The 27782-nt window shown below is 40.4% G+C and overlaps 1 protein-coding gene across 1 annotated transcript in view; it reads right to left on the reverse strand.

Moving 5' to 3' along the window:
- Window positions 1-4650: 4650 nt before the first annotated feature.
- Window positions 4651-27782, reverse strand: part of BRIP1 (BRCA1 interacting DNA helicase 1) — a gene marked incomplete at both ends in the record, with an annotated part of 121010 nt that continues 97878 nt past the window's right edge. The window contains 4 exons of the mRNA XM_080713196.1: window positions 4651-5261; window positions 7506-7814; window positions 10701-10783; window positions 13735-13847. Of these exons, the coding sequence (XP_080569322.1) occupies window positions 4651-5261; window positions 7506-7814; window positions 10701-10783; window positions 13735-13847 (1116 nt within the window). The remainder of the gene's footprint in view (window positions 5262-7505; window positions 7815-10700; window positions 10784-13734; window positions 13848-27782) is intronic.

A 27782-nucleotide genomic window follows, 5' to 3' on the forward strand; every position in this document is an offset into this window, starting at 1 on the left:
GACAAAAGCAAATGAAAACTGACTCAGTAAAATACCAACAAATATTCTTTAAATTATTGTGACTGGTACTGGGAATTGGGCCCAGGAAGATTCTACCTCTTTCTTCTTTTTTTTGGGTGGTACTGGGAACCCAGAGGCTTTCTACCTCTGGGCTATACTCCCAGACCTATTTTATATTTTATTTGGAAACAGGGTCTCACTAAGTTGCTGAGAGCCTAACCAGCTGAGGCTGGCTTCGAACCTGTGCCATCCTCCTGTCTCAGCCTCCTAAGCATGAGGATCACAAGCGTGGGCCACCATGCCTGGGCACCCCTAGCCCTTTTTATTTTTTGTTTTGAAAGTCTCACTACATTGCTGAGGCTGTCCTTGAACCTGTGATCCTCCTGTTTCAGCCTCCCAAGTACTGGAATAATAGGTGTGGGCCATCATATCTGGCTATTTTTAAAGTTGAAAGGTATTGGTATGACTTTATGGTACTAATGTCTACACTTTATAGATTAAATAAATCCCATGAAAGACATGGTATTTCCAGTACGACCTAGCAAATTAGAGGCAGAGCCAGAAGAGCCCAAGATGTCTACTTTCCACCTGGTGTTTTCCACCACGCTATTTCCCTTCTGTGTGTTTTTCAAAAACAATGCAGAAATGATCTGTTAATTTGGTGTTTAGTACTGATTATTTATGGAGCAACTAAGAAAAATATACAGTAGGTGGAATGTAATAGATCCCAATTTACACATAAATTCTTTAATTGGTAAACTCGATTTAAATTTCTTTCAACTATGCTTAAGACTATAATATACAATACTATAAAGCAAAAGAGCGGTTATGCTGAAATGTCATCACTATGAAAGCAAATACATGCAGATTAATAATTCACATATCTAAATGAATATAGAAAATGTCTGGTTACTAGAAATTTTGACTTGAACAGCTCATAAAAATTTCAGTTCAGACTGGGAATGTACAGCACCTACTTAGGTACCTTAGGCCCTGGGTCCTATTCTCAGCAACAAACAAAAAAATTTCAATTCAGGTCACTCAAAAGAAGCTTAAAGTGCCCAATGAATAAAAAAATATTTCTTAGAAAAAGATCAGTAGATGTATTTTTGGATTGATGTCAGATGAGCATATTTAATAACCATTTTGTGTGTGTGTGTGTGTGTGTGTGTGTGTGTGTGTGTGTGTATGTGTAGCACTGGGGGTGGAACCCAGGGGCTTTTCTACCTCTGGGCTGTACTCCCAGACAATTTTTATACTTTATTTGGAAATAGCGTCTCACTAAGTTGCTGAGAGTCTTACTAAGTGGCTGAGGCTGGCTTTGAACCTGTGCAATCTTCCTGTCTCAGCCTCCCAAGCGCTGGGATTACAAGTGTACGCCATGATGCCTGGGTTAAGTAACCATTTTTTTTTTAATCAGACATAGTTTCATTCACTAAAATATAAACACATTCATAATTCACAAAGGAGCCGAGCGTGGTGGCGCACGCTTATAATCCCAGCATTTGGGAGGCTGAGACAGGAGGATCATGGTTTGCAGACAGCCTCAGCTTCTTAGTGAGGCCCTTTGCAACTCAGTGAGACCCTGTTTCAAAATAAAGCCTAAAAAATAGGGCTGGGGGTGTAGCTCAATGGTAGAATGCCCCTGGTTCCATCCCCAGCACCACACACACACACACACACACACACACACACACACACAAAATCACAAAGGAGCTGGGCCTGGTGATGTACACCTGTAATCCCAGTACTTGGAAGGATGAGACAGGAGGATTGCAGGTTCAAGACTAGCCTCAACTACCTAGTGAGACCCTGTTTCAAAATACAAATTATAATAAAGCTGGGGGTATAGCTCAGAGGTAGAATGCCCCTAGGTTCAATCCCTAGGTACCACACATACATGCACACATGTGTGCACACACACATGCACACACACTGAAGTTTGTTAGAACACACCACTTTTTTCCAGTGCTGAGGACTACATATTAATTTTTCCCACAAGGATGGAGAAGCTAAACAATTAGAATTAAACATCTGGAATTTTTTTGAGAATACTGAGGATTGAACCAATGGACATTCAACCTTCAAGCTACACCCCGAGTCTTTTTTGCTTTTTATTTTGAAACAGGGTCTCACCATCTTGCTCAGGCTGACCTAAAAAATTCGATCCTCCTGTCTCAGCCTCCAAGATGCTGATTATAGGTGTGTTCCTGGCAACATTTGCAACATTTAATTTGGCAGGTGGTAATTTTACAAAATTTTGTTTATGATATGTCTGAATTTAGTTTTATCATGCAAAACAGCAAAAGATCTTTGATTAAAAATGCATATAAGTCAGGCATGGTGACATACACCTGTAGTCACAGTACTTGTGAGGAAGAGACAGGAGGATTGCTGGTTTGAGGCCAGTCTCAGCAACTTAAGAGAGACCCTGAGCAACCTGGCAAGAACCTGCTACAAAATAAAGTTGAAACCAGGCATGGTGGCACACATTGTAATCCCAGTATTTGGAGGGTAAGACAAGAGAATCACAGGTTCAAAGCCAGCCTCAGCAACTTAGTGAGACTTTGTTTCAAAATAAAAAATACAATAGCACCAGAGGTATAGCTAGGAGGTAGAATGTCCCTGAGTTCAATCCCAGTAACACACACACATACACACGCACACACACACACACAAAAAAAAAAAAATTGTAAAAGGCTAGGGGTATAGCTCCGTGGCAGAGCACCTCAGGGTTCAATCCCTAGTAACACACACACACACACACACACACACACACACACACACACACACACACAGAGCCAGGATTATTCTCTTACTGAACTGCCTTTTATAAATAAGGAAATAGCCGGGCGTGGTGGCGCACGCTTGTAATCCCCGCGCTTGGGAGACGGAGACAGGAGGATCGCACAGGTTCGAAGCCAGCCGCTTGCCCTGGCTTAAGAGACCCTGTTTCCAAATAAAAATATAAAAAGAGGTCTGGGAGTGTAGTCCGAAGGTAGAAGGGCTTCCAGGAACTCCAGTACCACCAAAAAAAAAAAAAAAAAAAAAGGAAATAAACAACATTTTTAAAATGTGTGTGTGTATGTGTAGAGACAGACACACTGGGGATTGAGTCCTGAAGCATTCTACCCTTCTCAGTTACACTCCCAACCCTATTTTATTTTTTATTTTGAAATAAGGTCTGGCTAAATTTCTGAGGCTGGTCTCAAATCTATGATTCTGTCTCAGCCTCCCAAGTACTGGGATTCCAAGCATGTGCCACCACACCCAGCTGGGAATAAAATTTTCAAGACAAAGTTTGATTTCTAAGAATATGTTCAGACCAATTTGAGGCTGAATCTATATTGAAATATGGCTAAGGTGTGACTAGATTCGGCCACTGTTACTCTTTTTTTAGTTGTTGTTTTGGTGGTACTAGGGGTAGAACCCGGGGGCTTTTCAACCTAAGGGTTATACTCCTAGACCTATTTTATATTTTATTTGGAAACAGGGTCTCACTAAGTTGCTGAGAGCCTCACTAAGTAGCTGAGGCTGGCTTCGAACCTGCGTGATCCTCCTGTCTCAGCCTCCCAAGCACGGGGATTACAAGCGTGCGCCACCACGCCCGGCTATTATTCTTCATATATTAGTATGAAAAGGACATGAGGAAATGGATTACAAAACAGGAATGAATATGAGAGACTGGAAGTGAACTGGGAACAAAGTACCTTCCAGACTGATTTGATTTAAGATGTCATTTATCTAAGTAAGAGTTATTGGAGGAAAATACTTTGTATGAATCACTTTATCAAAAGTTGAGAGCCAGGCGTGGTGGCGCACGCTTGTAATCCCAGCATTCGGGAGGCTGAGACCAGAGGACTGCGGTTTGCGGGCAGCCTCAGCTACTTAGTGAGGCCCTCTGCAACTTAGTGAGACCCTGTTTCAAATTAAAGAATAAAAAACAGGGCAGGGGGTGTAGCTCGGAGGTCAAATGCCCCTGGGTTCCATCCCCAAACCAGCAAAAAAAAAAAAAAAAAAAAATTGAGAATAGTAAAATTTTAAATTTACATTTCTTTTTTTTGTGTGTGTGGTACTAGGGATGGAACCCAGGGGCATTCTACCTCCAAGCTATACTTTTTATTAACCTCCTAGTACCACTTTTTATTCTTTATTTTGAAACAGGGTCTCACGGAGTTGCAAAGGGCCTCACTCCACAAACCGCCATCCTCCTGTCTCAGCCTTCCAAATGCTGGGATTATAAGCGTGCACCACCGCACCCGGCTAAAATTTACATTTCTGAACATAAAATAGGCTTAAAAATCTGATGACTGAGTTTAAGTGAAAAATATATATAAAAAATTTTAAAGTATGCTATTCGTCTAATGTCTAAATTATTCTTTACAACAGAGTTTTACAATAGCATGACAACATATATTTACAACTTCACCGTAAGTGTTACTACCTGACACCAGGGCACACACCTACTGCTTAAAGCTCTTTACAGCTATTCCGTGAGTTTTCCCCCGCTCCAAATCACAGAAACAAGTCTGTACATTGTCGTACATCTCATCAATAGTATTCTCTTCAGAATACTTGATTCTGTTCAACTTTGTATTTACAATCCCCCGCTTTCATTTTTCGGAGTCAGCTCCTTTCACAGTTCTAATTTCAAAAAAGGTCTTCGGCTAAAATGCAGTTTGAATTGTCACCGAACCCATCAGTCCTGACTAGCTTATTTTTTTCCTCTTCTGTTTCTACGGGATCGTAGAGTTCTGGTGTAAAGTAGATAGACTCATCTTCTGCTTCTGTTTCCAAAGTTGTATCTGAATCGGAACGTGTAGCTTCTTCACTTCTCTGAGAGGAGTGGAGACCTGGATCGAGGGCTCCTTCGCGGCGAGGAGGTTGCTTCGAATGATCTTTTTCAGCAAGAGTAGTGTCGATCTGTATTGGTGAAAGGATGGTTTCTGACTGAGGGCTCGGCCCAAATGACTGGTCTCCTGTTGGACTTGGGGACTCGCACGTATCAGTGAGTGACATGGCAGACTGACTTTCCCTTCCCTCTGCTTTGAAAGTGGGAGAACTAGAGACGCAATTCTCTGATGGGCTGTGCTTGGGCGTTACCACCTGCATTTTATTAGTAATATTCTGTCCTGAAGGATTAGAGCTAGACCAGCTGAGCCTCTGTGTCTGCTTGTTGAAAGTCGGGCTCAAGGATCTGGAAATCACGATCCTTTCTGTTTTCGTTGCCTTGACAGACTCTTCCCATAATACTGGATCATCTAAGAATACAAAAATTTAAAAACTTTAACTTTCGGCTTCTAGCTAACGTAATCATTGCTACATCAAGTTATTCTTTATTAGAAACATTTAACTGAACAGGACACATAATTTAGAGCCCGTCACCAGCACTTTTATCTTACAGCTTAAGAGAATGTTAACTCTGAAAGGAATGTCAGCTCTCCAGTGCTTCCTGGCCCGCGCTGCAGTGTTGTCTGGGGAACCAACAGACCACACACCAGTGAAAAAGGAGGGCTAAAAGAAAAAGGGTTGAGTAAAGGAGGGAAGAGGCTGGAAAAAATGTGCCATGACTATCCACTACCTCATAACTGGGAAAAACTGCCCTAGACTAATTTTATTAATTAGTAAAAAAGGAAACAGATGACCGAAAGGCTATGCTACTTGCTCAGTTATTAAACTGGTTAGTAGTTAAGACTAGTACTAGATCCTAAGTTATCTGTTTACCAGATACAGTAGCCTCAAATTTACTATGACATTTATGTATAAGTTATCTACCACAAAATAAATGTTTAAAGCCAGGCGTGGTAGTGCATGCTTGTAATACTAGCATTTGGGAAGCTGAGGTTCGCGAACAGCCTCAGTTACTTAGTGAGACCCTTTGCAACTCATTAAAGACCCTGTTTCAAACAGGGCTGGGGGTGTACTTCAGAGGTAGAATGCCCTGGGTTCCATCCCCAGTACCGCAAAAAAAAAAAAAAAAAAAAAAGAAAGAAAGAAAGAAAGAAAGAAAGAAAGAAAGAAGGAAAAGAGAAAAGAAAAAAGAAAAAAAATTGATATATTGAGCCAGGTGTGATGGTACACACCTGTAATCCCAGAATTTGCAAGGCTGAGACAGGAAATTATTGCAGATTCGAGGAAAGCCTTGGCAATGTAGTAAGACTCTAATCAACTTAGCAAGACCCTGTTTCAAAATAAAAAAGGAGCTGGGCGTGGTGGCGCATGCTTGTAATCCCCGCCCTTGGGAGGCAGAGACAGGAGGATCGCACGGGTTCGAAGCCAGCCGCGCGTGCTGGCTTAGGAGACCCTGTTTCCAAATAAAAAATGTAAAAATAGGTCTGGTAGTGTAGCCCGGAGGTAGAAGGGCTTCCAGGAACCCCAGTACCACCAAAAAAAAAAAAAAAAAAAAAAAAAAAAAAGGGCCAGGTGTAGCTTAGTGGTAGAATACCTCTACATTCAATCCCTAGTAACACACACACACACACACACACACACACACACACACACACACACACACACGGATATGTTCAGCTATAATAATATATGAATTAGATAGGTGTGGTGGCACTTGCCTGTCATCCCAGTGCTTGGGAGGCTGAGACAGGAGGATCCCAGGTTCAAGGACAGCCTCAGCAAGTAGTGAGATTCTCATCAACCTAGTGAGATACCATTTCAAAATAAAGACTAATATAGAGCTGGGGGTGTAGCTGGGAGGTAGAATGCCCCTGGGTTCAATCCCCAGCAACACGCACGCGCACACACACATTAAATGATTAAAATTATATCCAGTAACCAGCATTTGGCGAACTTTTGTGTTACAGGCCAGACAGCAAATATTTTAGGTTTTGCAGGCCATAATGTCTCTGTTATGTCTATTTAATTATGCTATTCTAGTGTAATATACACAACTATTCAACTTTGTTGTTCACAATATGTAAATGATTGGTTGTGCTGAGTTCCATTAAACTTATTTAAAAAACACAGTAGGCCAAATTTGATGCACAGGCCAAAGTCTGCCAATCCCTGATACCATCATTTCTAATATACTTTAAAATATTAATTTTTATCATTTACAATAAATGACTCACCTTCTGAAAACACAAGAATCCCTAAGTATATCTAAACTAGGCCAGTTTTTATAAAACTGCTAGAATAAACCTGCCGCCTATACAATACTTTACAACGCTATGATACTGGATCTATAACCCAACCTGGAGAGATATCTGGGCAGGTGTTCATTTTTTTCTGTTACGATTTGAAATCATGAGGCTTGCTGATGATCACAAAGCTAAGCAGTGGGAAAGCCAGTTAGGAAGCCAGAAGGTATTCCCTGGCGTCCTGGCAAGTTCTGTCCATTCCAATCCATCATATATTTCTTTATTTTGTAACACTTTATACTATAAAGCAATATGTTTAAGAAAATTAATATAGCCCCAAATAAATACAACTTCACTACTACATATCAGAAGGCTTCTTTATCGAGTGGAAACAGGAAGGACTTTTCATACTTTTCTCTTTTCTGGAGATGATGCCTCTTGATAGAGACGGGTGTTTAGTCATCGTCTTGGGACCCTGCAGTTCCTGGACACACATTCTTGCTTCCTTCCTAGGATCTTCTGGTGGTAGCTGACTTTCTGCTTCTGGCAAGTAAGTAGGGGTATTTTCCTCCACACAGGCCACTTCAAGAGCAGGCTCACTGTCCTTCTGAGACACAGCGATGATTTTTTGGTGCTTTTTGGAAAATTCAGCCAAGGACTCCAGTGCACTCTGGAAAGTTACATGATGCTGAACCTGCTGTCTTACCCATTTGGAAAGCCCTAAAGAAAAAGTAATCCCGAGGGAAAGTTGAGTTACTCAGTTACTAATAAAGTACGCATTAAGGTGAAACTTACTTTTTCTAATGAAGTCGTCTGATTTACATTTGAATATACAGAATGGTTTCCAATGCTTTTTTCCTACCATTTTACTTCATATATACAACATGCACGTGACTTATGATGTATGTCCTGATAAACTCATCATTAGGTGAAAATCTTATAACTAAAAATGCACTTAATATTCCTAACTTACCAAACACCGTGTTACTGACACAGAACAGACTAGAATATCAGTTGTTTACTGCTGGGATTGCTTGGCTGACTGGAAGCTGCAGCTCAGTGCTGTTACCCAATTTCATGAGCGAGTACTATACCACGTATCACTAACCAGGGAAAGATTAAAATTCAAAATCCGAAGTATAGCTTCTGCTGAATGCATATCACTTTAACACTACTGGAAAATTTTAAGTTAAACCATCGTAAGTTGGTAAATGTCTGTTTTCTCTAGTTGACGATACCTTGGGAAAATAATAAATTTAATGTCATCATAATTTCCCACAAATTTCCTTTTTCACATTGGAAAACTGGAAATTGTAAATGATACAATCTTCTACTCCAGCATTCTTTTTCTTTTTTCTTGGTGGTACTAGGGGGTGGAACCCAGAGGCTTTCTACTTCCGGTCTATACTCCAGACCTATTTTATATTTTATTTGGAAACAGGGTCTCACTAAGTTGCTGAGAGCCTCACTAAGTAGCTGAGGCTGGCTTTGAACCTGTGCGGTCCTCCTGTCTTAGCCTCCCCAGCGCGGGGATTACAAGTGTGTGCCACCACGCCCGGCTTTTCCACTCCAGCATTCTAAATTGGGCCCTTTTTATAAAAATAAATTCAAGATTCCAGTTTCAAAGGTTTTTTGTTTCCCTCCCCCACCAATTCCAAATACATCTGAAACTTTCCTAGAGGTGAAAGAAATAGCACTGTCTTGTGAGAAAATCATGTCCTGCCTGAATTTTCATAATCTAATTTAAAAATATACAAATAATCAAAGTAGGGATATGATTTAACCTGTGAAATATATAAACTTCATTAAAACGAACCATAGTCATATTGTGAGTTGTTTTGTAATATGGCTCACTTCACAATGAAAAGAAAAAAAAAGCTACCCTGGGTTTTTACAAAATAAGTATTCCCTGGCTAATGTTATAAAAACTAATATTATTTCTTTTTTGGAGCAATTAGTTTAAAAAGTCACCGTGAAGATCAGTATAGTGGTCCACATCTGTAGCTGCAATACTTGGGAGGCTGAGACAGGAGGACTGCAGCTTCTGCACCAGCCTCAGGAACTTTAGCGAGGCCCTCAGCAACCTAGTGAGACCCTATTTCAAATTAAAAAATAAAAAGCACTGAGTATGTAGCTAAGAGGTAGAATGTCTCTGGGTTTAGTTTCCAGTACCAAAATAATAATAATAATAATAATAATAATAACAACAACAACAATAATAATAATGTCACTATGGTATTTTAAGTTCAGAGAAAGACAAAACAACTTTGTGTGTGTGTGTGTGTGTGTGTGGTACTGGGGGTGGAACCCAGAGGCTTTCTACCTCCGGGCTATACCCCAGCCCTATTTTATATTTTATTTGGAAACAGGGTCTCACTAAGTTGCTGAGAACCTCACTAAGTAGCTGAGGCTGGCTTTGAACCCTGATCCTCCAGTCTCAGCCTCCCAAATGCTGGGATTACAAGCGTGCGCCACCACGCCTGGCTTCTTTATTCAGTTAATGGGGACTGTTTCTGTTTAAAATCTCTCTCCAATTCTGTATCTTTAAAAATGGAAGCTGCTGGGTATGATGGCGAACTCCTGTAATCCTAGTTCTTGGAAGGTGGAGACAGGAGGATTGCAAGTTCAAGACCAGCCTCAGCACCTAGCGAGGCTCTCAGCAACCCAGCAAGACCCTGTTTCAAAAGAACAAAAAAAATCCAGGTACGGTGGCACACACCTGTAATCTCAATACTTGGGAGGCTGAGACAGGAGGATTGCAAGTTTGAGGGTAGCCTCATAAACCTAGTGAGATCCTGTATCCAAATAAGAAATAAAATTGGGCTGGCGGTGTAACTTAAAGGTAGAATACCTCTGGGTTCAATTCCTAGTAACACACACACACACACACACACACACACACACACACACACACACACACACACGAAGCCATTCAACACAACAGATTTAAGATGGGGAAATAGGAAGCCCCAGCCCCACCTTCCTTCTATGAAGACATGGATTCAACAGTCCATGGCTCAAATCCCTTTATGAGAAATCCAGAAACCACTTACGGGCGCCTGACCCCAGGGCAGTGCAAAATAAGCCGCTTCAAAGCAGGTAGGAAACTGTGGCACCTTCTCATACAAGCCTATCCTGGCACAGAGCCACAGGACTGGGAGTGAAGTCCCAGCTCCTGCTCTCCCTGTAGAGAAGAGCCCACTGGGCGGCATGCCTTTGGTTCTGAGTTTCCAGGGAGACCCTGGCTTCGGCCTTGCCTGTCAGGACCCCGCGATTCTATCTGACTGGGGACTACAGAGAACAAAAGAGCTGGGTAGCATGATGCCACCCCAGAATACTACGGCACTGGGGACTGAACCCCCACATCCTAACTCCCAGCTACACCGACAGCCCTTTTTATTTATTTTGAAACAGGTTCTTGCAGAAATTGCTGAAGCTGGGCTGAAACCTGTGATCCTGTCTCAGCCTCCCAAGTACCAGGATTACATGTACACATCACCACAACCAAATTCGTGTGTGTGTGTGTGTGTGTGTGTGTGTGTGTTACCACAATGAAAAAACAAAGATCATTACAGTTTTTATCCAAAGTCCAGCTTAGAATCTTACCAGATATGTAGCGACTTGGGTTATTCCTGAAGCGGTCATCTACTAGAATAAGAGCTCCCCAATCATTTTTGTGTCGGATACACCTACAAAAAAATAGAGAGAAAATAAAATACATATAACATTGAACATTACAGCCAAATGAAGTCAAAACTCCACATGAAAACATACTAGGCTTCTTGTGATCTGGTCACACCATGTCTCCAACCTCCTCTCTTGCTACTCTGTGCTCATTTCATTCACAAAAATAATAATAAAAAAAAAAAACACTAGATGTGGTAGTGCATGCCTGTAATTTTGGGAGGCTTAAGACAGGAAGATCATAGGTTTGAGGCCAGCCTCATCAACTTAGGCCCTCTGCAACTTGGTGAGACCCTGTTTCAAAATAAAAAATAAAATAGAGCTGGCGGTGTAATTCAGAGGTAGAATTCCCCTGGATTCAATCCCTAGTACCAAAGTAATAATAATTTTAAATAGACCATCCTGTTTCACATTCATTGTCTTTACTTAAGTCATTCCACCCGTACAAGAGCTCCCCTCCTCCTCTTTATGAGAACTCCAACTCATGCCGATGAATTCAAGACAAGTATTCCTCTGGAGGTGACTGGACCTCATCTAACTATCCTAGCCCCCAGAGCAGAACTTTGAGTTAAACGCGTCTATTTTTGCTTCTGTACCAGACATACAAGTCTGTGCAAAAGAAGACTTTGTCATTTTTGCATCTGGCCTTAAAACAGTAAGTGTCTAATTTATGGCATCATGCAGTTCCATAAAGTGAACGCAATTATGCTATTTTGAGACTGGCTACTTTGGTTTAGATATTGCTTGGATTTACTATATTGTTTATTACTGTTTAGTATTTTAGACCAAATAATGTTATGTCCACACACAAATGTATCACTCCCAATCTCATCAGTGTGAACAATGAGAGAGGTAAGAGGGGGTGGGCTGCAGGATAATCAACTCATTTGGTAAAAAATGACTTGATAGCCAGGTGTGCTGAACATGCCTATCCCAGTACTTGGGAAGCTGAGACAGGAGGATCACAATTTGAGGCTAATGCATGGTACCTTAGCAAGATTATGTTTCAAAATAAAAAATAGCCAGGCGTGGTGGCGCACGCTTGTAATCCCTGCGCTTGGGAGGTGGAGACAGGAGGATCGCACAGGTTCAAAGCCAGCCACGCTGGCTTAAGAGACCCTGTTTCCAAATAAAAAGTATAAAAACAGGTCTGGGAGTGTAGCCCGCAGGTAGAAGGGCTTCCAGGAACCCCAGTACAACCAAAACAAACAAACAAACAAACAAACAAACAAACAAATAGGGCTGGGCTATAGCCCTGAGGTAGAATATCCATGGGTTCAATTCCTGATACTACACAACACAAAACACATAACAGATAACACCTTCAGTGACTGGAAGCACACTCTGCAAAGAGAACACCGCCTCACACTGGCTGGGTATCAGTTTTGTTCTCTGACGTATTTTGGGGAGATAAACAATTTTTAACCATAAAATCATTATCTGTGTGGTTTTTTTTTTTGTTGTTGTTGTTGTTGTTGTTTTTGGTGGTACTGGAGGTTCCTGGAAGCCATTCTACCTCCAGGCTACACTCCCAGACCTATTTTTACATTTTTATTTGGAAACAGGGTCTCCTAAGCCAGCGCGCGTGGCTGGCTTCGAACCTGCGCGATCCTCCTGTTTCTGCCTCCCAAGCGCGGGGATTACAAGAGTGCACCACCATGCCCGGCATTATCTGTGTTTTGAAGTTCACATAATAAAACTTTTTGGTTTATTGGTGAGCTTCATTTAATAACTTTTTTTTTTTTTTTTTGGTATTGTAGAGGATTGAACCAGGGGCATTCAACCTCCAAGATTTTACTTTTTTTTAAGCCCTATTTTACTTTTTTATTTGGAAACAGGGTTTCACTAGGGTGCTGACAGTCTCACTAAATTGCGGAGGCTGGCTTTGAACCTGCGATCCTCCTGTCTCAGATTGGAATTATAGGCATGTGCCACCATGCCCAGTTCTTCAGTAACATTTACTAAGTACTTTTGCATGCCATTCATTATTTGACCAATTATTAATCCTCTTTTAAACTTTAGGAAAATGTGAGTTTTTTTGTGTCTAATTTATTCTACTTACTCTTTTCAACTTCTACTTAGGACAGCTAACATTCACAAAATACCTTCTTAGCTGGGCGTGGTGGGGCACACTTGTAATCCCAGCATTCAGGAGGCTAAGACCAGAGGATCGCGGTTCATGGACAGCCTCAGCTACTAAGTGAGGCCCTCCGCAACTTAGTGAGACTGTTTCAAAATAAAGAATAAAAACAGGGCTGGGGGTGTAGCTTGGAGGTCGAATGCCCTGGGTTCTATCCCCAGACCCATCAAAAAAACAAAAACAAAAATCCAAAACCTTCTTAGGGTTCTAGTTCAATAAAATGTTACCACATTTATTAAAAAGAGCAGTAGCAATATTGGTTTGTTCTTTCTTTCTTTCTTTCTTTCTTTCTTTCTTTCTTTCTTTCTTTCTTTCTTTCTTTCACAGTACTGGAGATGGAACCCAGGGGCATTGTACCTCTGAGCTATATCCTCAGCCCTATTTTTTAGTCTTTTCTTTAATTTTAAAACAGGGTCTTACTGAGCTGCAAAGGGCCTTGCTAAGTAGCTGAGGCTGTCAGTGAACTTCAATCCTCCGGTCTCAGCCTCCTGAATGCTGGGATTACAGTTATGCACCACCACACCTGGCTTCTTTCTTTCTTTTTCTCTGCAATTGAGGATGGAACCAGGGGCCTTCTTTCTACCTTTAGGCTACACCCAGACCATTTTGTTTCTTATTTAGAAACAGGGTCTTACGAAGTTGCTGAGGCTGGCTTCAAACCTGTGATGCTCCTGTTTCAGCCTCTCAAGTATTGGAGTTACAGACTGGAGTTACAGATGTGTGAGCCACTACGCCCAGCTTGCAATACTAGTTCTACATAAGCTCCAGCCACAGATAAAATTACAGTACCATTAGGCTACATTTGACTCTACTTACCTACCTAGGGCCTGGTTTAAGGCCCTATATGCTTGAATTTCATACCACTGACGGCCTGGTAGAAGACCTCTCAGTTTTGAATGGTGGTCATTGTATTGTCGCTTTAGTTCAACCTAATAATTAAATGTAGTAGATAATTAAAGTTTATTTTTAAAAATCATGTTAACTTTTAACATTTTATTACATTTTAAGGTAAAGAGGTGTTCTATTTTTTGATACTCATGTTTTTATTTTATTTTTGTGGTACTGGGGATGGAACCCAGGGGCATTCTACCTCCAAACTACACCCCCAGCCCTAATTTTTATTCTTTATTTGAAACAGGGTCTCCCTGAGTTGCAAAGGGCCTCACTAAATAGCTGAAGCTGTCTGTGAACCACGATCCTCCTATCTCAGCCTCCCAAAAGCTGGGATTACAAGCATGCTCCACCGCCACGTCCGGCTTTTATTTCTAATAGTTTTATTCACACTTACATTTCTTAAATTTCCTCACGCATGTAACTGGGTGATGTGAATTTTATTTTGATAATTTACATACAAGTCACACACACATAGTTCATGGCCACTAAAAGTCTCCTCCTCTCTTTTCAGTTGATTTCCTTCTTCTCCTGTTGTCCTGGCAATCAATGGCCTGCCTTCATTTTGCCTTTTCTCAGAAGGCAGAGGAAAAGAGGTCCAGTCTGTAACACATTGTGCAGCTACAGGACTTAAGAGACCAAGTACGTGTGGGCTTACTAAGAAAAAGCTAAGAAGTTCTCCATTTTTCCAGCTACTAAGGAGGCCAATAATCCACCCAGAGAAGATAAGAAGACTCATAGATTAGAGAATGAGGAGAAATTTGGTTTAACCCAGGTGAGAGAAATTATTTCTCTAAAAAAAAGAAATGATTTCTCAATTAACAGCAAATTTTGATAAGAGTTAGCTTAACAGTCAAAATTGGAAAAAGTGAGTCAAAGATCCTGCTAATAAGAGCAAGTATTGCATGCATAGTACAGTGATCAGCAGGCACTCTTTAATCTTACAATAATCTTACAAAGCACAATTATAACTTCATTTAACAAATAAGAAAAATAAAGTTGAAAAGATGAAGGTGGAGCCGGGACTTGAATCCCAGCTGCTTAACTTCAAGAGCTAGCTCTCTTTTAAGAACGTAAACTCCAGAGTCTGATGCTATAATGCTTTTCTGAGTGCCTTGTGTAAGTTGATTCAGGTAAGGCCTTGCAGTGCCGTTACCTTTTTAATTTTTGCAGTACTAGAGGTGGAGCCCAGGGGGAGCTTTACCACTGAGCCACATTCCCAGCCCTTTTTAGTTTTTTATTTTGAGACTGCTGAGGTAGGGTTTGAAAGTATGTGGTCCTCCTGTCTCAGCCTCATGAGTTGCTGGGATTACCTGGCTTTATTTAGAAATGAAATGAGCCGGGTGTGGTGGCTCACATTTGTAATCCCAGCATTTGGGAGGCCGAGACAGGAGGATCTGGGTTCCTGGACAGCCTCAGCTGCTTAATGAGGCCCTCTGCAATTCGGTGAGACCCTGTTTCAAAATAAAGAATTTTAAAAAAGAGAGGTAGAAGGCCCCTGGGTTCCACCCCCAGACCTGCAAAAAAAAAAAAAAAAAAAAAAAAAAAAAAAAAAAAGAATCCAAGTAAAAAATGGTTCTAGATTTTGAGGGTCTGGGGATGGAACCCAGGTGCATCTGACCTCAGGGGCATTTGACCTCCGAGCTACACCCCTGCCCTATTTTTTATTCTTTATTTTGAAACAGGTTCTCACACTAAGTTACAGAGGGCCTCACTAAGTAGATGAGGCTGCCTGCGAACCACGATCCTCCGGTCTCAGCCTCCAAATGCTGGGATTACAAGCATGGGTCACCACGCCTGGCTGGTTCTAGAATTTAATGACTCTATTTTATTCACCTATAACAAATTGCTGGTATTGGGAACTCAGAAATTTACTATGATTCCTAGCATCTAATATGAAAAAGCAGAAATTACAAACTTTGGCTAGTCAACTTTATTTTATTGTGGTGGTGGGGATTGAATCTAAGGGCATTCTACTTCTGAAGTACACCCCAGCCATTTCTACCTTTTATTTTGAAACAAGTTCTCACTAAATTATCATGCAATTCTGGCCTTGAACCTGCAATCCTCCTGTCTCAGCCTCCCAAATCCTGGGATTATAGATATGTGCCTGGCACAGATAGTCAACTTTAAACAATAATATCTATTTAGTACTCCTAGCTAGGTGTATCAAATAAGATCTTTTTGTACTACAAGTCATATTATTAAAGGTACAAAAGTAAAGTTATTTGTGGGGGAAAATTTTGGACTTTAAGATAAATTACCAGAACATACAGTTTAAAGAAGTTACAAAACAAGAAAAGTCTTGTCAAGACAAGTTGAACATTCATGATTCCCATATCTGAAATTGGAAATGCTTCAAAATCTGAAACTTTTGGGGCACAGACACTTGATCCCATGTGACAGGGATATGCAAGCACACTAAAATATGTATAAAACTACCTTAGCTATACGAACAAGGTGCATACCAAAATAAATAAATTTCATGTTTAGACTTAGGTCCTATCTCTAAAATATCTAATTATATATGAAAATGTTCTAAAATTTGATGAAATCTGAAAAAGTGCAAAATCCAATTCTTAACCAGGTGTGGTGGGGTACACTTGTAATCCCAGCATTCAGGAGGCTGAGACAGGAGGATTGTGGTTCGCAGACAGCCTCTGCTACTTAGTGAGGTCCTTGCAACTCAGTGAGACCCTGTTTCAAAATAAAGAATAAAAAATAGTGCTGGGGGAGTCACTCAGAGATAGAGTACCCCTTGGTTCAATCCCCAGTATCGCCAAAAACAAAACACAAAAACAAAAAAACAATTCTTATCCCAAGCATTTCAGATAAAGTATAATCTGTCATTCATTCATTCACATTTTTTTTTTTTTTTTTTTTTGGTACTGGGGGTGGAACCCAGGGCCTTTTTCTACCTCCGGGCTACATTCCCAGACCTATCTTATACTTTATTTGGAAACAGGGTCTCACTAAGTTGCTGAAAGACTCACTAAGTAGCTGAGGCTGGTTTCGAACCCATGTGATCCTTCTGTCTCAGCCTCCCAAGAGCTGGGATTATAAGTGTGTACCACCACGCCTGGCTCATTCACTCTTTAACCAAAAAGATATACTTTAGGAGAAACAAACAGAGCAATACACTTTTTTTTTTGGGTGGTACTGGGGTTCCTGGAAACCCTTCTATCTCCGGGGTTACACTCCCAGACCCATTTTATATTTTATTTGGAAACAGGGTCTCTTAAGCCAGCATTGCTGGCTTCGAACCAGTGCAATCCTCCTGTCTCCGCCTCCCAAGCGCAGGGATTATAAGGATGCGCCACCACGCCTGGCTAGCAATACACTTCTGATAAAAGAGCTTTCAAACTTGTGGGTAAAAAATTTTATTTTATAGCTCCTCAAAAGATCCTGTCAAGTATCTAAATTAAAACTGTACAATTAGAATATAGAGAAAATAAAGTTTGCTTTTAAAGTAAAATTAATATTGGGCATAATGGCACATGCCTGTAATCTTAGTACTTGAGAGGCAGAGACAGGAGGATCACAAATTTGAAGCCAGCACATGGTAACTTAACAAGACCTTGTTTCAAAGTAAAACATTCTGGGACAGGATGATGAGGTTCTCAGCCAGTCTCAGCTACTTTGTGAGTTCCTTTGCAACTCACTGAGACCCTGTTTCAAAATAAAGAATAAAAATTAGGGCTGGGGGTGTAGCTCGGAGGTAGAATGCCCCTGGGTTCCATCCCCAGTACCGCAAAAATAAATAAATAAAATAAATAAAAAATAAAATAAAAGGGCTCGGGTGTAGCTCAGAGGGAGAATGCCCTGGGTTCAATCCCCAGTGTCATACACATGCAAAAAGCAATATAAAACTCCACTGTGTGTATTTCCCATAATTTTGCAATCCATTAATTTGTTGATGGAGACCTAGGTTGGTTCCATAATTTGGCTATTATGATTGTGCTGCTGTGAACATGGGTATGCATATGTTCTCTAATTTCAACCCCTTTAGAAAGATACCCAGAGTGGAATAGCCGTATCATATGGTGGATCTATTCCCAGTTTTCTAAGGAATCTCCACACTGATTTCCATAGTGTCTGAACTAGTTTGCACTCTCACCAACAGTGTAAAAGAGTTCCTCTTTCCCCACATCCTCGCCAGCATTTGTTGTTATTTGGTTTTTTTATGCTTGCCACTCTTGGGGTTAGATGGAATCTTAGCGTAGTTTTGATTTGCATCTCCCTGATGGTTAATGATGTTGAACATTTTTTCGTGTATCTATTGACCATTTGTATCTCATCTTTTGTGAAGTGTCTATTCAATTCAGTTGCCCATTTCTTGATTGGGGTATTTGTTTTGCTAGTGTAGAGTCTTTTGAGCTCTTTGTATATTCTGGTTATTAGCCTTCCATCAGAGTGGTAGCTGGTAAAGATCTTCTCCCATTCTGTAGGCTTTCTCTTTAGGTTCTTGATGGTTTCTTTTGATGAGCAGAAACTTTTTAGTTTGATGCCGTCCCACTTGTTAACTCTTGCTTTAATTTCCTGTGCTTTGGAGTTGTTGAGAAAGTTACTGCCTGTGCCTATATGTTGGAGTATTGAGCCTATGCTCTCCTCTAATAGCTTCACAGTCTCTGGTCTAACAATAAAGAACGAAGTCATGTCCTTAGCAAGAAGATGGAAGGACCTGGAGAACATTATGTTAAGTGAGATCAGCCAAGCACAGAAAGAGAAGGGACATATGTTTTGGCTAATATGCCCAAACTAGGGAGTATTAGAGATACCAGAGGGGCTCCAGATAGAAGGGAAACCTTAGCAAAGCTAGAAAGGAAGGGTAGGGGAGGAAGAAGGCTGAGTGGATTATTGGAGGAGCTACATCTGAATATGTGTATAAGTGTGAATGCAGCATGGTCAACCTGGACACTCACTGTTGGGAGGGAGCAGGAGGGTACCAAGTACCGTGTATGCCATAGTCAATATGATCCACATTATGAGGTGAAGCTATAGTGTACCAATAAAAAAATTAAAAAGCAATATAAATAAATGAATAATATGGCCAGGCAAGGTGGCGCACACTTGTAATCCCAGTACTTGGGAGTCTGAGACAGGAGGATACAGACAGTCTCAGCTACTTAGTGAGGCCCTCTGCCTTTTTGGTGAGATACTTTTTAGTGAGACACTTTTTAGTGAGACCCTGTTCCAAAGCAAAGAATAAAAAATAGGGCTGTGGGTGTAGCTTGGAGGTAGAATGCCCTTGGATTCAAGCCCCAGTACTGGGAAAAAAAATAATAATAATAATATGGTACCACAGTGAATGATAATATGGAAAAAATTTTCTGAAAATTCAGCAATAAAGTACAACAGTTAGAGATTAGAATACTTAAAATTCTATCCAAATGAGAAAAAAATTACATTTCCTAAATGTCCCTTAAAATGTAACTAAAGCAGTTACTCTGTGTGTGTGTGTGTGTGTGTGTGTGTGTGTGTGTGTGTGTGACTAAGGATTGAATCCAGGGGCCTTCTAACTCTGAGCTACACCCTCAACTGTTTTTATTTTTTGTTTTTGAAACAAAGTCTTACTAAGTTGTGGAGGAGCTTGCTAAGTTGCTGAGGTTGGCCTTGAACCTGTGACCTTCCTATCTCAGCCTCTCAAATACTGGGATTATAGTCATGCATCATCATGCCCAGGTCAGTTTCTCTTTCTTTTTTTTTTTTTTTTTTGGTGGTACTGGGGTTCCTGGAAGCCCTTCTACCTCCGGGCTACACTCCCAGACCTATTTTTACATTTTCATTTTTGGAAACAGGGTCTCCTAAGCCAGCGCGCGCGGCTGGCTTCGAACCTGCGCGATCCTCCTGTCTCCGCCTCCCAAGCGCGGGGATTACAAGCGTGCGCCACCACGCCCGGCTCTCTTTCTTAATAGTATATGTCTCAAAGAAATTTGACTTCTTTAGTTTATCAGATCAAACAGCTACAAACTAATTCTTGACAATAATGACTGTTTCCATGGTAACAGTTACTCTAAGGAAGTATTATTTATGAGTTAAATATTTAGAAATAATGTAGAAACCATTAGATTAAATAAGCAAAATTATGTCTTCGTGATCTTTATTTTTATTAAAATAAATACATTTTTCTGTATATGACTACATTATTTCATTTCTTACATGTTTCCAAATACTTTTTTTTTTTTTTTGGTGGTACTGGGGTTCCTGGAAACCCTTCTACCTCCAGGCTACACTCCCAGACCTATTTTTATTTGGAAACAGGGTCTCTTAAGCCAGCGAGGCTGGCTTTGAACCAGCGAGATCCTCCTGTCTCCGCCTCCCAAGCTAGGGGATTACAAGCTTGGGCCACCATACCTGGCTTTCAAATACTTTTTAACAAATCAAAAGTCCTTTAAAATATAGTCAATATGCCAGGCATGGTGGTACTGCCTGTTATCCCAGCTACTGGGGAGACTGAGGCAAGAAGACCACAGGTTTGAGACCAGCCTTGGTAACTTAGTGAAACCCTGTCTCAAAATAAAAAATAAAAACAGCTTGGGATATAGCTCAGTGGCAGAGTACCCCTGGGTTCAATCCCTAGTCCCTCTCCATCCCCAATACTGCCAATATTTTACCTAGGGAAAATATTTTCAGTAAAAGTAAACAAAACAAAACTTGAATCATATATAAAAAGAGAAAGCGTTAACTTTGAAGAATTTTATCATCTAAAAACTGATTTAAAAAAAATTAACAAAGCTGAGCATAGTGACATACACTTGTAATTCCAATACTTGGGAGGCCAAGGCAAAAAGATCGCAGGTTCAAAGCCAGCCTCGGCAACTTAGCAAGGCTCTCAGCAACCTAGTGAGACCCTATTTCTAAATAAGAAATAAAATCGGGCTGAGGGTGAAGGATGGAGGTAGAATGCATCTGGGTTCAATCCCCAGTGCAACACACACACACACACACACACACACACACACACACACACTCTTAACAAACCACTCATTTGTTAATTAGCAAACTAATAAATTGTCTTTGGGTCATCACATTTAATAGGAAAAAACTAAAGGTTTAGAAAAGGTAGGAAGCCAGTATACTTCATTTTAATGACATATGAATCCATTTCACACTGTAGATTTGGTGATTATCAGGCATGAAAACCAATGCTCAATTTAAAATGACATACAGCATATGTGAAAAAGCCAGTCTCTCCTGCCAGCAAATCGCCTAAATGTTAAGTAAACCAAAGGCTGGAAGGGACTAGTTGAAATGTCAAAAGACAACCTTTTACTTTTACCTGCTCATCCTTATAAACACAGCCTTATCCTTCAGGCATGCTTTCCAAACAAACAGTTTCAATGCGAAGCAGCAAAGGGCCCAGGGCAAGCTCTGCCATCTTGTAACTGTCAAAGAGATTAGCCTTTGATCTGTTTGGGAGGCCATGCCCACATTAACATCGACTGTGCAGTCTGCTGATGTTATACCTGTTGACCAACGCTTCCTTAAAGCCTAGTGAGACAGACGTTTTATATTATGGAAGTAAACTGTGAATGTTTTTTCTATGGTTTTTCTAAGTTTGAACGAAAAGTAAACATCATAAACTGGGCTCAAGTGTAGTTTGGAAAGATGATCTTGTAGACCATTTCACATTACTTTTCAAATACATTTTACAAGCCTTTCTCCAAACAGAAAGCTACACTTAACTGTACTCCCTGGAAGGAGTTTAAACCACTGTTTCCCCATCCCTAATAGATTAGCATATGTATAATTCTGGAGGGGTGTGATAACAGAAGGCAAACTACCTTATCAGAGGTTACAAAAACAGGCCCACAGTTGTGTTTTGTTTGGCCCTTATTATAGTTTAATGAGAATTATTTGCTAACATCTAAAATTGTGCCTAGCTGGACATGGTGGTAATTCCAGTAGTTGGGAGGCTGAGACAGAAGGATAGCAGGTTCGAGGACAGCCTCAGCAAGTAGGGAGACTTTCATCAATCTAGCAAGACTGTTTCAAAATAAAAATAAAATAGGGCTGGAGTGTAGCTCAGAGACAGAATGCCCCCCGGTTTCAATCCCTAGTACCCCAAAAAAGAAAGAAAAGAAAAAAATTAAAATTGTGCCTATTTTTCCATTGTTCTTTTTATTAAACTAGCTCATTTATTTAAACAAGCTGTTTAATTCGTGTAGGTGCTGGAGTTGGCAACCCATTGGTTCAGATATTACATGAATTCACATTTTTTTTGATAACTGGATTATAAAGTTCACACAAAATGAAAAGTACCCTTAACTTGGTAGTTTTTAGACAACTAAAAATGTACCTGCATCAAAATTTAACCTAAGCCAGGCATGGGGGTGCACACCTATGATTCCAGTACCTGGAGGTTGAGACAAGAGGACAGCCAGTTCCAGACCAGCCCTGGCAACTTAGCAAGGCCCTCAGCAACTTAGACCCTATTTCCAGTCGGGCGTGGTGGCGCACGCTTGTAATCCCAGCCCTTGGGAGGCTGAGACATGAAGATTGCACAGGTTCGAAGCCAGCCTCAGCTACTTAGTGAGGTTCTCAGCAACTTAGTGAGACCCTGTTTCCAAATAAAATATAAAATAGGCCTGGGAGTATAGCCCGGAGGTAGAAAAGTCCCTGGGTTCCATCCCCCAGTACCAAATAAATAAATTAATTAATTAATAGGGAAAAAAGAAAGAAAAGAAAGACTCTATTTCCAAATGAAAAATTAAAAGGGCTGAGGGTATAGCTTGGAGGTAGAATGCCCTTGGGTTTAATCACCCATACCAAAAAACAAACAAGCAAAGACATTGACAATCAAGAACAGGGTAGTTACCTACAGTACATTAATACTACTAGCCAGATGTGGTGGCACAAAGCTGCAATCCCAGTACTTGGGAGGCTGAGAGAGTAGAATCATACGTTCGAGGCTGGTCTCAGCAACTCAGTGAGACTCTCAGTAACTTAGCAAGACCCTGTTTCAAGACAGAAAATAAAACAGGGCTGGGTAGAATGGCTCTGGGTTCAATCGCTAGGAACAACAACAACAACAACAACAACAACAATAAAATTAACTTAAAAAATAAAAAGTAGACAGCCAGGTGGGATTTCTCGGCACAGGGAGCATCTAAAGCTCCCAGTGGCTGAGCTCAGCACACGCTGCAGGGATTCAGAGTGGAACTCAAAATCAAGAAGAAATAAGCCAGCCTCACGGCCGAGGGCATAGCAGCGGCGCCATATTGCCACAGGCAGCAGCAGCAGCGAATTCACCGAATTCACTGAGTCCAGTACAGCTACATCTGCGTACTCAAGAACAGTGAGTCAAATTGCGGGCCACAGAGGAGAAATCCCAGTACTGTACTCCCTGGGACTTGACCCAATGGGGGAGTGGCGGTGGCAGAGATATCACACCATAGGAGAACGTGCAACCTGGCACCCCCCACAGTCTAAAGCAGCCTCTATCGACTCTCTGGGTCGGAGACTCTGTGATACAACCCAGTAAAGGAGTAGTGGGGTCTGAGATACTACAGACTCGAGATCCAGAGCACCTTAAGTGAAGCCGTAGTGACCCAGGGAAGAACCCAAAGAAGGCACAAACTTCCGAAATCATGGGAAAGAGGAATAATACTGGAGCAATGAATGCCCACAACCCCACAACATCAGAACCCGATAAAACAGAAAATCAGAGATTTCTAGAAGATCAAATCAGGAAAATAACTGTAGAAATAATAGAGGTGCTTCGAAAAGAACTCAGAGAGAGCCAAAAAGAGATAAAGGATGCAATTAATGAAGTAAAGGCCTCAATTCAAAGCACGAACAACCGATTAGACCACATGGAGAACAGAATCTCGCTCTTAGAAGATGAGCAATCCAAAAATGAACGCATAGTTTCTAATCTAGAAAAAAAATACCCGACAGCAGGAATCTGATATTGAAGAAATATGGGCCCATTTTAAGAGAGCTAACCTAAGAATAATTGGAATAGAGGAGGGAAAAGAAAGTGAAACCAAAGGGATCAACAATCTCTTCAAGGAAGTAATAGCAGAAAATTTTCCAAACATAGAGCAAGAGGTTGATACACAGGTCCAGGAAACTTATAGAACTCCCTTTAGACAGGATCAGAGAAGAGGATCCCCACGCCACATAATTGTCAAAATGACCAATGTGGAAGCCAAGCAGAGAATCTTAAAGGCAACAAAAGCAAAGGGCCAAGTGACATTCAGAGGCAAACCAATTAGAATCACTCCAGACTTCCCAAACCAAGTCATGAGAGCCAGAAGGGCTTGGAGTAACATATTCCAAACTCTGAAAGAAAACAACTTCCAGCCAAAAATTTCCTACCCGGCAAAACTTTCTATCAAATTAGATGGAGAAATAAGAAGCTTCCATGACAAACAGAAACTGAAGGAATTTATGTCTTCAAAACCAGCACTAGAGAAAATACTCAAAGAGATTAACTACAAAAAAGAAATAGGTAACACACACCAGAACCAGAGAAACAAGAGTTTCCATCCAACAGACAACTAAGATTGGTTATCTGTGGAGATTCATTATTTATGTTAGTCTTTTACCTATCTCTAAATGGTATTGTTTGCCTTTATTGTTGTTAATTTTTAGGATTTCTAGTTGGAATATTAATATACCTTCAGATATAGCATTTGGAAATATTTTCTCCCATTCTATTAGTAACTTTTAACTCTGTTTACATTGTCTTTGGATATACAATTTTTTTTTATTTTTTAGGGAGTTTGTATACTCTTCTGTTGCCTGTGCCATTGAAACCATATCTAAGAAATCACTGCCAATTTCAATGTTGTGAGGTTTTATGACCCAGATTTTCTCCTAAAAGTTTATAGTCTTAAGATTTATATTTAGGTCTTTTATCTATTTTGAGTTAATATTTGTATATGGGATTAGGTAAGGGTCCAATTTTATTCTTTTCCATGTAATTATTATTTTTCAACAATATTTAGTTAAAAGATTATTATTTCCACCACCAAATGTTTGTGGAAACCTTGTCAAAAATAACTTGACAATATAGGGAAGAATTTAGCTCTAGGCTTTTATTTAACTCCAATGGTTTATATATCTGCCTTTAGAATAGTACTACACTGTTTCAATTATTGTAGCTTTATATGGTTTGAAATCAGAAAATATATATCTTCTAGCTTTGTTCTTTTTCAAGATCGTTTTGGGTATCTAGAGTCCATATTCCATATTAGGATAGATTTTTTTTTTCTGAAAAATAAATACATAAATATATGATAGTTTCACCTAAAAAAAATAGAAAAAAAATATTCTCTGGTAAGAAAGAAAGTAAAAAGAAATATTGAAATGTTATCTTTAAGTCATCAAAAGCTTGGTATCAGACAAATGAAACTGTTATGTGAGATTATCATTTTTAATTTTGGATAAATTGCTATAATACTAGATGTCAACCACTAAGCCAAGCATGGGAGGGAGGGATGGGGAGAGAATTGGGTGGGGATCGGGTGGGGGCTTACTGGGCGATGTGTGCATGTATGTCTACAAAAGTTGTATCCCACTATGATGTATGAATACAGTGTACCAATAAAAAAAAAATAAAAAAAATAAAAAAATAAAAAGTATACTACTTATAGCACTAAGACAATATAAAATAGTTGTAGTAAGCTGGGTGTGGTGGTGCACACTTGTAATCCCAGCATTTGGGAGGCTGAGACTGGAGGATCATGGTTCGCAGACAGCCTCAGCTACTTAGGCCCTCTGCAACTTAGTGAGACCCTATTTCAAAATAAAGAATAAGGCCAGGCGTGGTGGCGCACGCTTGTAATCCCTGCGCTTGGGAGGCTGAGATAGACAGGAGGATCGCACAGGTTGGAAGCCAGCCTCAGCTACTTAGTGAGGCTCTCAGCAACCTAGTGAGACCCTGTTTCCAAATAAAATATAAAATAGGTCTGAGAGTATAGCCCAGAGGTAGAAAAGCCCCTGGGTTCCATCCCCAGTAACACACACACACACACACACACACACACACACACACACACACACACACAAGCAGTGTGTGATAGTGCATACTTGTAATCCCAGCATTCGGGAGGCTGAGACCAGAGGATCACAGTTCTCCGGCAGCCTCAGCTACTTAGTGTGGCCCTTCACAAATCAGTGAGACTGTTTCAAAAATAAAAAGACTAAAAGCTAGGGCTGGGGATATAGCTCGGAGGTAGAATGCACCTGGGTTCAATCCCCAGAAGTGCAAAAAAAAAAAAATCTATTATATTACATGTCAACAACAAATTTAGGTTACAATTAATTTAACATTAGATTTTCTTTACAACTCTCAGTCAAACCTAACAGTGTTGGCCTTAAATAGCTCTGTACAGAGCAGCCTTTTATGAGTCTTATAAGAGCTTCTGAAGAAATAAATGGTGTGACAAATATTAGCTGGAATATAAATGCATCTTTTAACTTGATCACTATCTCACTCGAAAGATGATGGATTTTATCCCAATTCATATAAATATATACTGTTACTTCAATGATAAACACCTTCCTGAAAGCAATCAGCTTAAGCTGAATATAGTTCTTTCTTCTTTCATGTATGCTTAAAGACAAAAGTTCAAGTCTCCAAATAAAATAAAGAACAAATAACCAGCTAATTAAGAATATTAAGAAAACTTTGCTTCAGAAAAATAAACACATTTGTCTAGGCAACACTCAAGAATAGTTTTAACTCTAGCCAACATCCAGGGTAAAACCTAAACATTTATAGCAAATCAAACCTGGAAGACAGAGACTGCAGTGGAGACACTCAACGCTCCGTATCATCGCAGTGTAAACACTCTACCCCGGTATCACAATATGGATTCCAACAGTTACAGTTCTAAACTCAGCATGAGATCGTGTATGTGAAATAACTGAGCTAGATAAAAGAAATATAGCTCGTTGTATTTCATCTGGCATATTTTCAAAATTTCTAAAACACTGAGTCAACCAAATATAGTACATTTTTTTTTAATGAAGAGAAAAAGAGTTTCTGCCCAGAGTTAAGAAGTCAGGCTCCCTTTTAAATTAAAAAAATAGAGCTGAGTGTGGTGGTGAATGCTGTGGTAATCCCAGCACTTGGAAGGCTGAGAAAGGAGGATTGCAGGTTCAAGGCCAGCATCAGCAACTTAGTGAGGTTCTCAGCAACCTAGTGAGATCCTGATTCCAAAAAAGAAAGAAAAAATTGGACAGGGAGTGCAGCTTGGAGGTAGACTGCCTCTGGGTTCAATCCCCAGCAACCCCCCCAACACACACTCACTCAAGAAATTAAAAATACATATATATTAGCCAGGTATGGTAGCACATGCCTATAATCTCAATACTTGGGAGGCTGAGACAGGAGAATTATAGGTTTGAGGAAAGCCCCAGCAACTTAGTAAGATTCTCAGCAACATAGCCTGACCCTGTTTCAAAACAAAAGGGCTGGGGGTGTAGCTCAGAGGTAGAATTCCCCTAGGTTCAATTCCTAGTACAAAAAAAAAAATTTATACACACACACACACACACACACACCATAGTCTTCAATAGTCATGATGTCAGGCATGGTGCTGCACACTTGTAATCCCAGTATTTGGGAGGGAGGCTGAGATGGAGGATCACAGGTTTGAGACCAGCCTCAGCTACTTAGTGAGACCCTGTTTCAAAAATAAATAAATAAAATATAGGGCTGGGGTCTGTATCTGGGAGGTAGAATGCCTCTGGGCTCAATCCTCAGTAAATAAAACAAAACAAATAGGCTTGGAGCCAGACTGGTGGTAGACAATTATAATTCCAGCACTTGGGAGGCTGAGGCTGAGACAGGAGGATTCTAGGTTTAAAGCCAGCCTCAATAACTTAGTGAGTCCCTCTGCAACTTCGTGAGAGCCTATTCCAAATAAAAAACAAAATAGTGCTAGGTGTGTATCTCAGAGGTAGAATGCCTTCAATCCCCAGTACCAAGAAAGAAAGAAGGGGCACTGGAGTGTGGC

Source organism: Muscardinus avellanarius (genome assembly GCF_963383645.1).
Source record: "Muscardinus avellanarius genome assembly, chromosome: 16".
NCBI lineage: Eukaryota > Metazoa > Chordata > Mammalia > Rodentia > Gliridae > Muscardinus > Muscardinus avellanarius.